The following is a 15,650-nucleotide window of genomic DNA, read 5'->3' on the forward strand; positions in this document are numbered from 1 at the left end:
TTTTTTCACATAGGTTGACAGGACAACTCTGCACAAACATGGCAGAACTAAGAGAATTAATATAACAACTGTGGACAGTTATTTTGAAGGCACTCAAAGCAGCCTGTGTGAACTCGTTAGCTTACTTCTATGCAAAGGATGCATGCTATGCAAAAGTTTAGAGAAAAGACAAACAGAATTGGCACACCCAACATTTGTACTTCACTTGGTATGTCAGTTATATGGACTGCATGTGAAAATTAAGGCCCTTATTTAGCAAAGTTACACATGAAAAACTTACACAAGACAAAAAAAAAGTATCACATAATATGACCACACATTACAATGTGTTACTGCTGTTCACAGGAATCAGTTTTACAGTATATTTTAAGCAACACTACCATAAATCAAGGCTTTTTTCTTTCAAATAAGAGAAAATCCCTTGCTAAGTGACAGTATCTAATTTGGGAAACTTTGCAAAGAGAGTAACAATACAATCTTAGAGCGGTACAAGACGGATTAAGGAAACCTCCACTTGCATACAATCATCGCAGTGAAAAACAGTACCAAAGCTCAAATACTGTTACTATTTATGGAACAGGGCCCGTGTTCTTCTTGTAATTATTCCGTTGACCTCAGGATAATTTCCTTGAGTAGATTCCTCAGTGCTGTATCACAGTGCTGTATGCTCTCATAACAAACAAATCACAAACAATGAACCATGTTTACCTGCTTGTTGTTGCGCTGTGGCTTCAGTCAAAGCAGACGTGACTGACTGTTACCGAAGTGGCATAAATCACACATGGGGAGTTGTGTAATTTTTATCTTTTAGTCAGCCTTCCAGTTAGACTGGTCTACCAAAAATCTATGAGCACACTAGCCAAATATCTTAATAAAATACACCCCAGAGGCTAAAAAATACCCAACAGAAACAAAGAAAAAAAAAAAAAAAAGAAAGTACAAACTAACTCCTAGTGAACCTTACACTGAGGCTATGGATCCAACTCGTTGACCTTCCTTTTCATGTGACCAGCTGGACACCTTGGAAACCTGCTGAGTTTATGGATAAACTCTTCCCCCAAATTTTAGGATCATTAAATTAGTTCACCAACTTTTCCTTTCACAATAGATGATGCATAAATGACTCATACATAAACAATCTGTGGTAAAGTCACAGTTGCTTTTCTTGCCTCTGAAATGAAAAACCTCATTTGGCTTGCAGGAACCGATGCATAAAACCAACGTTATGCTCTTTCACCACCCCTCGCACACACAAAACTGGTTTGCAACCACCAGTTCACTCACAGATGGTGAGACAATAAGCATAGTCCAACATCTGATAATCAGTACAGAACCTGGAGCTTTTTAGAAAAACTTAACTTTTAGAACTTTCAAAAGCACAGTGCTCCCTTTAGGGGAATTTCCACCCCTTAAAACATTAAGACAAGGTTTATTCTTTTAGTTCAGCCATTCTACATTCATTCTATAAATAATACCTATAAAAAACAATATTTAAATCCATTCATTTTAGCAGATTCAATCCAATGCCTGAAAAAGTCTTGAACTTCAGAGGATTTAGAAGATTTACTTTGTGGAAAGTCATTGAAGACTCACGATAAAGCACCTCAGAACAACATCAAACTTTTTTTTTTTTTCCAAGGAAGCTAAACAGACTTACTGTGACTGCAAAGACTACATCTCCTTTTGGAGGGGTATTAAATTACATGTCATGTGGTTTCCCGTTTACTGCAGGTTTAACCCTGGCTGTGCTCTCTAGAGCCACCTTTTACCACAAGTGACCTGACAAGAATTGTGGCAATTTATTGTAAACGAAACATTTCAGTGAAGTGGTTTGCATGATAACGACCTAGAAGTGACATACTGGTCTGTGAAATTGCATAAGGCACTTGACTCAGTGATATGTTTTTTTGTGTGAGGACACACAGAGAAAAAATGATCATAGAGATATGGGTTCTGTGGTTCACAGAAACCACTGAAACTTTTACACAAGTTCTGCTTGCTCAATAAGTCAGAATATCTGTTTGCAGCTTTCGTGTCTTATCACATTTCCCGTAAATTAGAAGGGATTGGGGGAAAGGCATTCAATTTCAAAGAAGCTGGTATTTCAGTCGATATTACAAAAACCACGAAGTGAAGTGGTGGTAACTTCAGGCAGACTTTGCAAACAGGTTTGCATAAAAACATCTATTGTCAATGAGATTTTTGTTTCCAGATGATTACATATGTTGGTTACAATGTTTAAGGGATCCATGGGAGACATATAGTGCATATTCTTCATTCTATTTACTCATCTGCCTACACATCTTTTAATTGTCTCATTAAACCCTGCTGCAGGTATGACACTTTAACATAATCAATTAACTCACACCTGTTAGGAGGTGGTGGGTAGGTGTATTGTTGTTGTTTGGTTTTTGTTTTCCTTTTTGGCATAGGTAGGTGAGGCGGGGCTTGATGGCATTCCGGCACACCTGCGGCGCATCGGACGTCATCAGTGAGCGCTTTTATGGAGCTGAGTCACGGACGTCTGGTGTCGGAGTATTGTCGCTGTCACAAGTGGTAACGTGTTTGTGCAAGCTGAATCTGCTGATTCCACGCTATTGAGCTGCATGTTTTTAGGATCCATCTTCTGCCTGCTTCTACTTTGTTTTAGCCTGTTCCGCTGCCTGCTCGCCTGCCTAGTTTCTTTGTGTTGGCTACTGTGGATCCCTGACGGAGAGCTACGTTACACCAGTCTGTGATCACTGCTACAGCTGTAGTTTTGTGTTTCAAGTAAGCTCTCCAACTCTCTCCGTCCACTTTAGTTTAAATCTCGGCTGTCGACGTTACTCCGTAAACTCTGTTTGTCCCTCGTTTTCAGGTAGCTCCGGTGCGTCATCTGCCCACCCACATACCTTGGCTCTGTCTCATCTCTTCGGCTTTGCTCTCCTTGCACATTTTTATTTGTCACTGTATATAGCCCCCTCCCTTGTAAATATTCCCCATCATTGTAGATAAACTTGCATCACAACTCTCTTGTGCCCGTGTGTGTTTCTGCCACTAAATCCATCCGTGCAGTTTTCCTAACAACACCTGAGTAAGTAGTTATTGTTGGCACGTGTTGGCGCGCCCACACACACTCACTCACACACACAAACACACACACACACACACACACACACCTATAAGATTTTTATCATACATAGTAATATACATTTAATCACTACCCTTGTAATGATAAGGACTTACGTGTTTAAAGGTGACTCAGACAATTGCTCATTCTTGCAATCGTGCAGTAATAATTAACATATAGCTTAGACAAGGCAAGGCAAGTTTATTTGTATAGCACAATTCAACAACAAGGTGATTCAAAGTGCTTTAGAGAGACATTAGCATGCACACACACAAAAAAGCAAACAAACACTGATTCAGCAACTGTAGCAATTTGGTTCTCTTTTTCCCAGAAGTCTGAAGTTTTCCAGTAACTGCGTCACATCAGCATCAGCATCAAGTTGACTTCAAGTTCCAGCAAAGCAAAGCCAGTTGCAATATTTAAGCTTGTTTAAAAAAACCACAAATCCTTATAACAAAAAAAAGGTTTGTTTCAGCCTTTTTTACACTATTGTACAGTTGAATTTAGAACAACATAAAATGCAAAACCCTGGTCTTTAAAAACAATAGATACAAAGTACTTTGAAGTGTGTTGCTACATTGCACAACAGGAAAGTACTGTTTTTAAACCACTGAACAGTCACTTTAGTGTTAAACCAATGATAAGGACCCGCATAAGATGCACTTCTACACTTTCTAAAGTTACTTAGTGCTAAAAGCCAAGAGCAACTATTTCTAATCCTTTTGTTAAGATTTGGACAATTTGAACTGAGCACCTGAGACAAAGAGATAGAAAGAGTGCGCTAATTTAGGATTATGTTGTGGTTTTGGGTGTGGTTACCCAAAGACAAGAGGCATGCCTGAGTTATGGGGGACAAATCTAAAAACTTGCTGGACTGGTTAAGTCTGACATCAAGGTGGCTGTAGCTCAGGTAGTTGAGCAGTTCACCAACTTCTGTCTGCTCCGGTCTGTATTTATGCCAAATATGCTTGGACAAGATATTAACCCCATGGTTACTAATCCAATGCATCCACTGGAGTATGAATGCATGTGAATGTTAAATAGGAAGCAATGTGAATGTGTGTGAATGGTTGTCTGAAGCACTTTGAGTGCTCAGATAAAGTAGAAAAGCGCTTTATAAGAACAGTCTGTTTACATCAGACTTGCTTAGACGTGATAACAGCTTAAATCATTCTATTCATTTATGTAGGTTTAGAAAGAAGATATTTGTTCAATACAGCATAACACAAAGATGACTCCAAACACACTTTGAAGCTTCAAAGTATACACAAACTATAAGGTGAATGATGAGTCACCCAGGCATTACATGTCTGTTTGTTTATCTGATGCCATGACAACAGTTTATGACAGTTTAGCAACATGAGATTATTTTCTGTTTCTTTTTATCTAAATCAATTTATTGTTCACAGCTGTTGTTCTCATTTATGTCACTTTTGATGTGTAGCTTGACACCCTACAGAAACCATTTTGACATTCCAATTTGACTGAGAGGCCACTGATGTTACTGATATGTCAGTATTTCATTTGAGTCTCCAAACTAAGCTTTACAATTCCCATTGAAAACAAAACCACCACATCATGAGTCATCACCCCCTCAGTTCAATTCAATTCAATTTTTATAGCACCAAATCACAACAACAGTCACCTCAAGGCGGTTTATATTATAAGATAGACCCTATAATAATAGATACAGAGAAAAACCCAACAATCAAATGACCCCCTATGAGCAAGCACTTTGGCGACAGTGGGAAGGAAAAACTCCCTTTTAACAGGAAGAAACCTCCAGCAGAACCAGCATCAGGGAGGGCCGGGGCCATCTGCTGCGACCAGTTGGGGTGAGAGAAGGAAAACAGGATGGAAGACATGCTGTGGAAGAGAGAAAGAGATTAATAACAAGTACGATTCAATGCAGAGAGGTCTATTAACATACAGTGAGTGAGAAAGGTGACTGAAAAGGAAAAACTCAATGCATCATGGGAATCCCCGGCAGCCTACGCCTATTGCAGCATAACTAAGGGAGGATTCAGGGTAACCTGGTCCAGTCCTAACTATATGCTTTAGCAAAAAGTAATGTTTTAAGCCTAATCTTGAAAGTAGAGATAGTGTCTGTTTCCCGAATCCAAACTGGAAGCTGGAACTGCAGAAGAGGGGCCTGAAAACTGAAGGCTCTCCCTCCCATTCTACTTTTAAATACTCTAGGAACAACAAGTAGGCCTGCAGGGCGAGAGTGAAGTGCTCTAATAGGGTGATATGATACTACAAGGTCATTAAGATAAGATGGGGCCTGATTATTTAAGACCTTTGAATTTTGAATTCAATTCTGGATTTGACAGGGAGACAATGGAAGGAAGCCAATACTGGAGAAATCTGCTCTCTCTTTCTAGTCCCTGTCAGTACTCTTGCTGCAGCATTTTGGATTAGCTGAAGGCTTTTCAGCAAGTTTTAGGACTTCCTGATAATAATGAATTACAGTAGTCCAACCTGGAAGTAATAAATGTACGAACTAGTTTGTCAGCGTCACTCTGAGACAGGATATTTCTAATTTTAGAGATGTTGCGCAAATGGAAGAAAGCAGTCCTACATATTTCTCAAAAACATAACATTCAGCCCATTTTCAATTAATGTTCCATTTCAGAAAAAGTTTCAGATATTTCAGAAAATATTGTGTTTCTTACACAGGTCATCTAATAAACACATATTTAAACACATATATTCTTTAATTTTCTTTTTTAAAAAGAAAAAAATACACTATGGTTGTGGCTGTTTTGTGAAAGGCTGTACTACAGTACATGTCAATGCAGTATGTGAGAGGGAGCAGGAGTTATCTCTCTAAAGTAAATCATTGCTGGCTGTGATTTGCTAACATCAAATTCAGTTTAGGTTTATCTTGCTAATAAACCTAATAGATCCCCTTTTTCTGTCTTAATTCTTCATGGCATAGATTCAACAAGGTCCTGGAAGCTTCTCTTATATTTTTATATAACAGTATCAATTCCCAAGGCAAAAGGATTCAAAAGAAGCAAACTTCCAGTTTGCAAACACATAATCAAAAAAAAAAGGTGTTTACTTCACACCCTTATACAACCTCCTTCTATTTTTAAGACAATCAAAATGGAATTTACCTAAAGGTCATATGAACCATTCATGCAGTTTGTTTACGCAACTTCGCTTCTTGTCTGATGTCATGGCAACACTTTTAAAAAAAATGCTAGTGACATAAAGTCAGTAACTGTAAGTGGAGCATTTAGAAGAAGTGATTGGAATATATTTTCTCTCCCGTTCAGGGTGTGGAGTCCTGCATGGACCCGAGGGGAGACACACCCTTGAAGACAACACAACAAAGGAGGCAATAAGGAAGAAAGGAAGAAAAAGACTCAAGGAACTAAACTGCACTAGAGATGTACCCAACATAAGTGAATCTGAAAAACCTTCCTACAGTTTAGTGTCAATTTAAACAGCCGCTCAAGTTGTTTTCCTTATTAAAATTATGGTTGTCTTTTGGAGAAATGTACAGTATGTGAAAGGAAGTTGCAGCCATTATTATTTAAGAATGTCTTTGACTGTTTTTGTGAGTAACATCTTTTTACCCTCATGAGTCATGGCTTCTTTCTTTCTGCTCATGCGTAACATTTTTTGTCACATGTACAGTATGCTTTAACTAATGACTGGGCTTTTCAATAAAGAGTTGTGAACCAGTAAAGGACCAAAGAGTTTATAGTAACTTAAATCAGGCTCAATATCATGTTATAACTCTTAGTTTGTTTATATATCTTGTTGAAATCTAAGATCAGTGTAAGTGTGGCTTAGTCCTGTTTTAATTCAGTTTTATCTGCATAATCCCAATTCAAAACCCAGCAATGTCATAGAGAATCCCCTACAGGAAAGCATTTGACAACAGTGGGAAATCTGCAGTGACTGGCCCTCAGGGCCTAAATGGAAAGAAAAAAACAAATGAGCAAACAGAAACAAGAACACAATGTGAAGTGTGAGAAAGCATAAGGTATGATAAGCAGAAGTGAAAGAAGAAAAAAAATGGCAGAGAAGTGATGACAGCGCAGGTCTTAAGCACAGCCTCGCTGATTGCCGTCAATGGATATCAAGTGAGCAGCACAGGTGAAGAATCAAGGCTCTGCCCACAAGGCAGACACAGGAGAGCACAGGAGGGCAGTGGAAAAACACCAGGTGCTCACCTGGATCATGACACCATTACAATACAATTTAACTAAAACCTCTAAGATACCTCATAAAAATGGGAAGTGAAACAGACACAATGTCTTTGTGTCGTCTCCCTGACGATCCTGTTCCCTGGAACTCAGAGAGCTTTTCCCAGGAAAAGCACTTTTGTGATTTGTTCACTTAGAAAGGATTAATTGCTTCCCTTTGTCAAAAAAAATGGTAATATCATGCAGCGGCGCAGCTCTCCACTGGTAAGGGTAATCTGGCTCCCTTGTTGAGCTCCAGCCAAACTTTCATGTCATAAATTCACTACAGTTGTAAGCTGCTGCTGCTGCATGTCATCTTACTGAACATCTTAGCAACTTTAAAGTTAACTGCAATGTTTTCATTCTGAATAGGTTGAAAAAAAAAAAAAGAATGACCATTTTGATGAAAGTTGGGTGTAGTTATTTTTCCTCTGTCATGCCTGTTTCATTCATTTTGGAAGCACTGTCCCTGCATAGCTACCTTTTTAGTGTCCCCACCAGTGCAGACCAGGTCTCACAGCAGCCCGAGCTCAAGCAACATACAAAAGGGATGATTTTGGGGTCAGCTCATGCAGCAAGACTTGAAGTTTGAAGTCTAATTTAAAAATGAATCTGGAGCCATGCTCCCTTTAGGTATAATAAAATGTCCAAAAATGGAGTACACCAAAAAGTGACCCGTGTCTGAAACCTGTCACTTTAACAGACTGATTATTCTAATCCTTTTGCAAACCCACTGACTTCAAAGGGCTTGTCTAAGACTCTCAGAGGTATTGATTGTTATGCTGCCAGTCCTTACTTTTACTTCCGAACTACACATAAACTCAACCTGAGCTAAATGCTGAGTCACCAGGCTTTTTCCAGGGAAGTCAACTGTCATGTATTTTTTGTGAAGTCAGGAGCATAAGTCATTTTAATGTGACACATTTAATGCAGTTGTTTTGAGCAATTTTGCAAAACTTCCTTTTCAGCTTATTTGTTTTGACGTTCGAGGACGTGGCAGCTGTCCGTAACATGCTGCTGACAAGGTAATTTAGTGTTATTGGAGCATTTTGGAGAACTGATGTGAACATGAAGAGGAAGAGTACAGTGGCATGACCATATGACACCATACCCTCACTGAAAATTAGACTGAGGTCATTTATAACATAGAAATGGATCTGAAATTGCAGCGCTTCCATTTGAAAAGTTGCCAAAAAATGAACTGATCTCAAATAATCACTCAGTGAGTTCATGTATTTTTATTCAGCAGTGTTTATCATTTCCTGAAGCTGCCATGTGATAATGTGTGATGTGTCTTTGAGAATGCCTCTTAAACTAGACTCTCATGGGGCTGTCTGCCTTCACATGCATATGAACTTGAACGTCCCCTAATGTTGTTTTGTTTTTTTGTTTCTGCTTGTTTACTATACAGATTCTAGGTATGAGCAACCATCTCAGCTGTAGGCAAAAGATGACAACCAAAATAATTGTAAAATATATTTTATTAGTACAATCATAAAAGAATGAAGGACAAAACAGTCCAGTGTACCACTTGCAACATGGATAAAACATACATTCCAAGGCCAGAGCCAGTTATGCCACAAGTCAGGTACTCTTTACATGTTGATTGCTTTAACTGGGATCAGCAGTTGTCCTCCAACACCCACCACCCTGTGAGCAGAAGGCCGATAATCATTCTGGCCTCGGCAACCCAACTCTGCCTTTAGGCTGCACCATATAGTAGGCCCTTGTCAAAAACAGGGTCTTGCAGGTTTTATGGAAAATGCCATTTTTGTTCATGGTTGGTCTAATAGCCCCGTGTTGGTGTTCTTCCTGCATCATCATAATGACACTTATGTCTAAGTTCAATAAGCACGGTCAGTAATCTCTCATATGCCTACTTTCCTGGGTGTTCTGTTTTTCTGTATAAAACATAATGTTCAATACTGATATTATTACTCTAGTCAACCTCAACCTCTGCTTCAGATGGTTTCAATCTGTGCTCTCTGTCATTCTCCCTTTCAGACTCTTTTTCGTGCAACCCGCTGATAGGTTCATAGCATAAACCTATTCGCTGGAACGTTCAAGACAATTTACTACACAGCAAAAAGTAAGACACTAGTAGGCAAAGTTCTTTGTGTTACTCATGCATGAGGGAGACCTGCCTGGAGCCAAGTGTCGTTCCACCCACTTGACCTCCGTCAGACTCTCAGCCAGGTTCCCCATAGCACTCGTTTTATTGTGGTTACATGAATATGCATAGGTTCATTAACATATGATGTTTCATACACACACAAAGAGTACCTTGCCTGTGCGTTGTGCAAGTATGTGTGGGGTCAGAGTGTGACCCCATGAAGGCTCCCCAAAGCTGGTGCCAGGAGTCTAGCGGTCCCTCTAAACAAAAGGCTCTTACACTCAAACAGATATACGTGTGTTTGCTATACCATATATCAGCAAGAGAAGATACGACCTCTCCTAGGAGGTGTGTGATCTATGCCAGAACACTCTGTAGAGGAGTGAACGCACCCCCCTCTTCATGCTACACAGAATTGTTACAGACCTCCTAGGATGAGACATTCTTTCAATCTACAAATGATTATATACTTCTAAGCATAAATGACAATGAACAATACAAATCTAACACCCACCCTCGTCATTTCCACCTCAGCTGAGCTGAGCTGATACAAGCCCCAGTCTTCCTCTTAACCACCACCAGCGTCTGGACTCCGGGGGGTCCTGACCTAAATCCTATCCCGCTGGGATTCTGTTCTGCCCTGATGGATCATCTAATCGCCAAAAACATTAATTTCTATATCTTAATCAATCGTCTTCAATTCTTCCAAGTGAACCCTATACTGTGGGAACTGACCAATCAATTTGTGATCTCCTAGCTTTGAAATGTTGAGGGGAAACAAACAAAAAAAAAATTCCTTTTTTTTTATATATAAAACTCTCTTCTGGAACAAATGATGTATGAACAACAGCAAGACAGGGATTTCAGATCGTGCTGCCATGTGGGTTAAAGCTGGTAAACTGGAGGAACCATCTTCTAGCTGGTTGCAGACAAACACTGAAGTTGTAAAACCATGATAAAGACCGTGATAAATGTATTCCAGCGGTGAGAAGGTGTACCTGCAAAAGCAAAGAAAATGAGTTTGTTATTAATTTTATGTTAATTTAACATAAATTTGACAGTTAATTGCTTTCCCTAAGATCCAAGATGTGCAATTCATGCATCATTTAAATCTAAAGTAAATCGTGTTTTTCACTCAAATTAGCCTTGTAACATTTTAGGAAATACACATATTCACTATTGTGAACTGATTGATACCTCCTAGCCAAACTTTTCATCTACCTCTAAACAAAAAGGGTAATTTTATGTATTTGATATCTTAAGATGGTGAAGATTTCCCTCAAGGTGCTGCATGTTCTTAACACACAGTTTTCTACCATCCTTCATCTTTATAAGATCATACACCTAAACTAAAATGTCAGATTTCTTTCTGTTTAAATGTCAGACACCTTCAACCTGTTGTGACATGCTGTCACCTGAATCCACCCATCTGCTTCTTGTTTCACTGACACTCATTTTACCACTGACACACGTCACACGTTAAGAGTAGTGGCAATAAACAATATCCAGGAGGCAGGTTTACTAAAAGTGAAATCATACACTGTTAATTTACACCTTTATGTTTATTTACACATGAATAGCTGAGCTGATCTGGCAGAGAGTCCCAGATGTTGATACTATAAACTGCACTGTAACTAGAGACAAGAGTTTGTAGTTTATGTAGAACACATAATGCTGAGCTGAAATTAGTCACCTTGGTGAGTATGTTTTAACCTTTTAAACAGATAGTTATGAATGAAAAGAGAGCCAGAGACTCATGGGGACACTGTGCATAACCATACAATAACAGGGACTCTGAATGTGCAGGAAGGTGTGAAATTTCATTAAAAGCAGTTTTTATCTCATATGGGTCTGAACATGAGTGTGAAAAGCTGTCAGCCAACTTCTGACCCTGAATTGAATAAGTGGAAGAGGATGGATGGATCTCTTGTAAACTTTTCACACCTGTTTAAAGATACAACTCGAAACCTAACTGCAATCTAATTTCATACAAGTAGTGGTTTTACCTTCACTTTTCTGAGGGTTAGTAGTTCCACTGCAGCCTGCTGTAAACACAAGATATTCTTGCGTTAGAAAACATTTTATATCAATGGTAATAAACATTTATATGTCTAGAAAATCAGGTAGAGAGATACTCACTGAAACAACTGGTTGTGTGTTGTATCCCCTAAGCAGAAAAACAGAAAGAGAAATTGAGTAAGCTTTTAGTTGTCTAGAATTAAATAAAATTAGATTCATAAATTAAATTCATAGCTTTTAGTTTCAGAAATTGTATTAAAATGCCACGTCTGCATTAAATTCTTCCATGTGTTTCTCAGCATGCAGTACAAATGCTGAAAGTGTAACACCTCAGAGACGCAGTCACGGCTGTAGTTGACCTGCTTCAAACATGCACGGGTGAGAAGAGTCCTGATACTGCTGTTCGTCACCAGGCCAGTCACCGTCTCGTTATTATTCACCAGCACATGACCCTGAAAGCAACATATGACAAAATCACAACACTGATTAAATATTAATAATAACATTAGTTGCTTCTTTTCTTTTCCTATTGTGTCTGTAATGACCAACACCTGCATGTTTTATGTTATGGCTTTTTAACAGAGGTAGAATCCCAGTAGCACAAGTGAAAGTGGTAAAGAAACTCTGGCATGTTGAACCTACAGTACTATTCATCCAGGAGTAGATACATCTGGTTGCCTGGAAATCTGGAACAGTGTAAAGGGTCCCATAAGCATCTTCAGTAACACTGCAACTGATGTCCCATCCACAGCAAAGCACCACCAATGCAGCTGCTAAGAAAAGACAAGCAGATGGGAACACTCATCACTGCAATGTTATACCTTGAAAAAACACAACTGTGTGCATGCCTCCACACCCACACACCTGTGTGACAGAACAATGTTACCTACAGCTGATCATCACAGTTCTTGGACAAGAATGATGGAGAAGCCCAAAGGGCCCACCAAACTTAAAAAAATCATCTGCTGGGAATAATTTATCAAAAATACACATCAGGGAAAATTTTTATAGCATTTCATGAGCTAGGAAGACATCGTTTCGATTTGACAGCATTTCTAGAATATAATGGCAGATGGCATAAAGATTAACTGAGGCTTTTGGGAAAGTGTACGAGGCGTTGTCCCGATCCTGAAATTCAAATAAATTATCTCCAATTTAGTTAAATAAAATATATTTCTTAATCTTCTTAATTTTTCTTGATTCACTAATGGTCAAAAAACTTTTTTATATTCCTGTGAGTTAAAATTGTTTAGTCTGTTGTTAATTTTCTTGCTGGGGGTGGATGGGTGGAGAACACTTGGACTAAGACTAAGAAACTCAGTTACATAACTTTGGATAGCATCATATCTGTAAGGTGGTGCTTGGGGAAGTGATGGCTCGTTTCTGTGCAGGGGTGGTCTTTTATCCAGCTATGTGTTGAACACATGTGTCGGACTCCAGGCCTCGAGGCCTGGAGTCCGACACCCCTGAGCTAGGACAAAAGCTCTTATTCCAGGTAACAGCACAGACTGGCATCATGTCCTTCGCCAGCCACTGAAACTTCAGGTCACTGAAACTTCACCCACTGAAACTTCAAGTCAGTTCCTGTTCAACCTTTGTCCACAGTACTTAACAATAACAAACATCAGATAAGCACATCACACATTTCTGCAGTTTACCATCCATCCTCTGGAGCAGGGGTAGGCAACTCCAGGCCTAGAGTGCCGGTGTCCTGGAGGTTTTAGATGTGTCCATGATCCATCACAGCTGATTTAAAGTGCTAAATGACTCCTCAGCATTTCTTGAAGTTCTCCAGAGGTCTGGTAATGAACTAATCATTTGATTCAGGTGTGTTAACCCAGGGTGGGATCTAAAACCTGCAGGACACCGGCACTCGAGGCCTGGAGTTGCCTACCCCTGCTCTGGAACCTATCCCAGCTGGGGCAGACACAGCCTGAACACATCATTAGCAGGTCCCAGGACTAACACAGAAAACCACTGTGTGACTCGTCATTGTGACAAAACGTTTCTCCCACTGACACTGCTTTTGGGATTAATTAATTAATTTGGGATTCCTGCCCTCTGGGAGGCGCCACAGGAGCCTCCGGACTAAGACCACCAGGTACCGGAACAGCTTCTTCCCCACAGCTGTCAGACTCCTGAACTCTGCCTCCTGACATCTGACCCACGTTAAACTCATGGACTGAACATACACACACCCACAATGGACAACTGTACCCTCAAACACAATAATAACATGGACTGAACCACCACTCACAACCACCAGCACTTTATATAGCCTCTGTAGAAATTATCCACACCCTCACTTATCTTAACTGCACTACTGTATAGCTCTGTGTAAATAACCATTCTGTACATTCGATAATCTTTAATCCTACAACTGTTTACAACTTGCATAGTTCCCATCAGGGCCGGCCCGTGGCATAGGCCGTATAGGCAAATGCTAAGGGCGCCGTCCATCAGGGGGTGCCAGTGCCACAAATGTTGAAAAAAAAAAAAGAAGAAGAAGAAGTTGGTACTATTATTTCTAAATACAAAAAATAATCCCACGTTAATTAAAATGCAAAGTAAAGCTTATTTAATAGAAATATTATTTGTTACAACATTACACTACACTGCTGATGTAGGGGGGCGCCACCTAAAATCTTGCCTAGGGCGCCAGATTGGTTAGAGCCGTTTCTGGTTCCCATTTCTGTATAGCTGTATATCTCAGATTCTGTAAAGTTATTTATTTCATATTCTGTATAGTTTTTCATATTTATATCCTGTTCATAGCCTGTACATAGCTTGTACTCACTACAGCCTGTACATACTTATAGTTATAGAATATTCACAACATACTTCATACCGTGTACATTATAACATACCATAATAGACCCATTTCCGTAATATACTCGAATATCTATATTATTGCTAATATATATTGTAATATATCTATATCACTAAAGCACTTCTGGATGGATGCAAACTGCATTTCGTTGCCCTGTACCTGTGCATGTGCAATGACAATAAAGTTGAATTCTATTCTATTCTATTCTATTCTAATGCAATTTTATTTATATAGCACCAAAAATGGCAACAACAGTCGCTTTATATTGTACCTTAGAGAGTCTCTAATAACACAGAAAAACATGCGGACTCCACAAAGAAAGGTCCCGGCCAGATGGAGGATTCGAACCCTGGACCGTTTCGCTGTTAGGCAATATATTAATCTACTTACCAGTGACAAGCAGATAAACTTCGCTGTGCCTCATTCTTGCGGTGATACTCGCAAGTCCTTTCCCCAAATCCGATTTAATATGCTGGTTTAGCCTCTAATGTATCCAAGTGCTCTGCCCGCTCAGTGAAGAAGTGCTTCTCCTTCTCCTGTGAAAATGAAAGCGCAACTCCTCGTGGTGGGAGAGGGGGTGGTGGACCAGGTCGGCTGGATAGAACTCACTTTGACGCGAATTACTGAGTATGCATGCACGTTTTGGGTTTTTTTTAAACGTCAAAGGATATGCCATCTAATACAGACACAAATGAAACTGATAAACACTTTTTGTTTTGTTTTTTACTTTTTTCCACTTTGCGGGGAGTAAGTGCACCCTCCCTGCGAGGTGCGCCTGCTGCTTGCCGCACAGGGAGGAGAGATTCTCTGGCTGGCTCTAACGGCATCTAATAACCAGCTCGCAAAATAAAGCAAAATAAAAATAAACCAAACACAAAAACACAAGACCTTGTGATACAGACTTATAATGTGCACCGACCTGTTTTCTAAATTCTATAACACACATATACACAAAAAGTGAGCCAGAGAGCCCTCTGTGCGCCTGCTTGCTGCTGAGCTGCTGTGCTGTCCTGAAGTCTCACACACAACCGAAAGGAGAGGAGAGCGAGCTGCTTCAAAACAGAGCACATTTCATTCACAATGTTATCAATCCAAGCCCATTAAGTTAATTATTTTTTCCTGGGTTGTGTGAAATATTAGGGGGAAACAATCCTATACAAACTGAATCTGTGCACTAAGGTGTAGGACTAATAGGTTATGTTGTGATGATTCTCTGGTTGGGGGATGGATGCTGATATTGAGTGCAAAATTAACACCAATGGAAGATGGACAAGAAAAGTTCAAATCCATCAGGTGCTCAGTTTAGAAAAAAGAGAAAAGAGGAGGAGAAACGAGCAAAAGATACAAGTAAGCAGATGTGACATTGGATAATGGCAG

General features: G+C 39.6%; 1 protein-coding gene and 1 long non-coding RNA gene across 2 annotated transcripts; one reads left to right on the plus strand and one right to left on the minus strand.

Annotated features, from left to right (window-relative positions):
* Window positions 1-2,513: 2,513 nt before the first annotated feature.
* On the plus strand, window positions 2,514-6,758 carry LOC147315895 (uncharacterized). Its single transcript, XR_015124324.1, has 3 exons — window positions 2,514-2,769; window positions 2,858-3,073; window positions 6,394-6,758. It is a non-coding gene; the product is annotated as an uncharacterized LOC147315895 (long non-coding RNA).
* Window positions 6,759-8,843: 2,085 nt separating this feature from the next.
* LOC147315896 (uncharacterized) lies at window positions 8,844-15,019 on the minus strand. The gene is made up of 6 exons (XM_086258069.1): window positions 14,664-15,019; window positions 12,086-12,216; window positions 11,773-11,895; window positions 11,564-11,591; window positions 11,431-11,469; window positions 8,844-10,422 (listed from the first exon to the last, which is right to left on the minus strand). The coding sequence occupies exons 1-6, from the start codon at window positions 14,695-14,697 to the stop codon at window positions 10,340-10,342; spliced, it is 438 nt and encodes a 145-aa protein (XP_086114195.1). The 5' UTR covers window positions 14,698-15,019; the 3' UTR covers window positions 8,844-10,339.
* Between the last annotated feature and the right edge of the window lie 631 nt (window positions 15,020-15,650).

The sequence above is a fragment of the Aulonocara sp. 'chitande type north' Nkhata Bay genome, linkage group LG13 (genome assembly GCF_057382095.1).
Source record: "Aulonocara sp. 'chitande type north' Nkhata Bay isolate Kocher_YH1m ecotype deep benthic linkage group LG13, A_spYH_male_GT1.1, whole genome shotgun sequence".
NCBI classification, from domain to species: Eukaryota; Metazoa; Chordata; class Actinopteri; order Cichliformes; family Cichlidae; genus Aulonocara; species Aulonocara sp. 'chitande type north' Nkhata Bay.

Bases quoted from the DNA above. Each gene is read 5' to 3' on its own strand.
- LOC147315896 (XM_086258069.1), bottom strand. From the start codon at position 14,697: ATGAGGCACAGCGAAGTTTATCTGCTTGTCACTG. The intron at 11,896-12,085 runs GTAGGTTCAACA...TGTTGCTTTCAG, and splicing joins ACTCCTGGATGAATAGTACT to GGTCATGTGCTGGTGAATAA. The intron at 11,470-11,563 runs GTGAGTATCTCT...TTGTGTTTACAG, and splicing joins ACACACAACCAGTTGTTTCA to CAGGCTGCAGTGGAACTACT.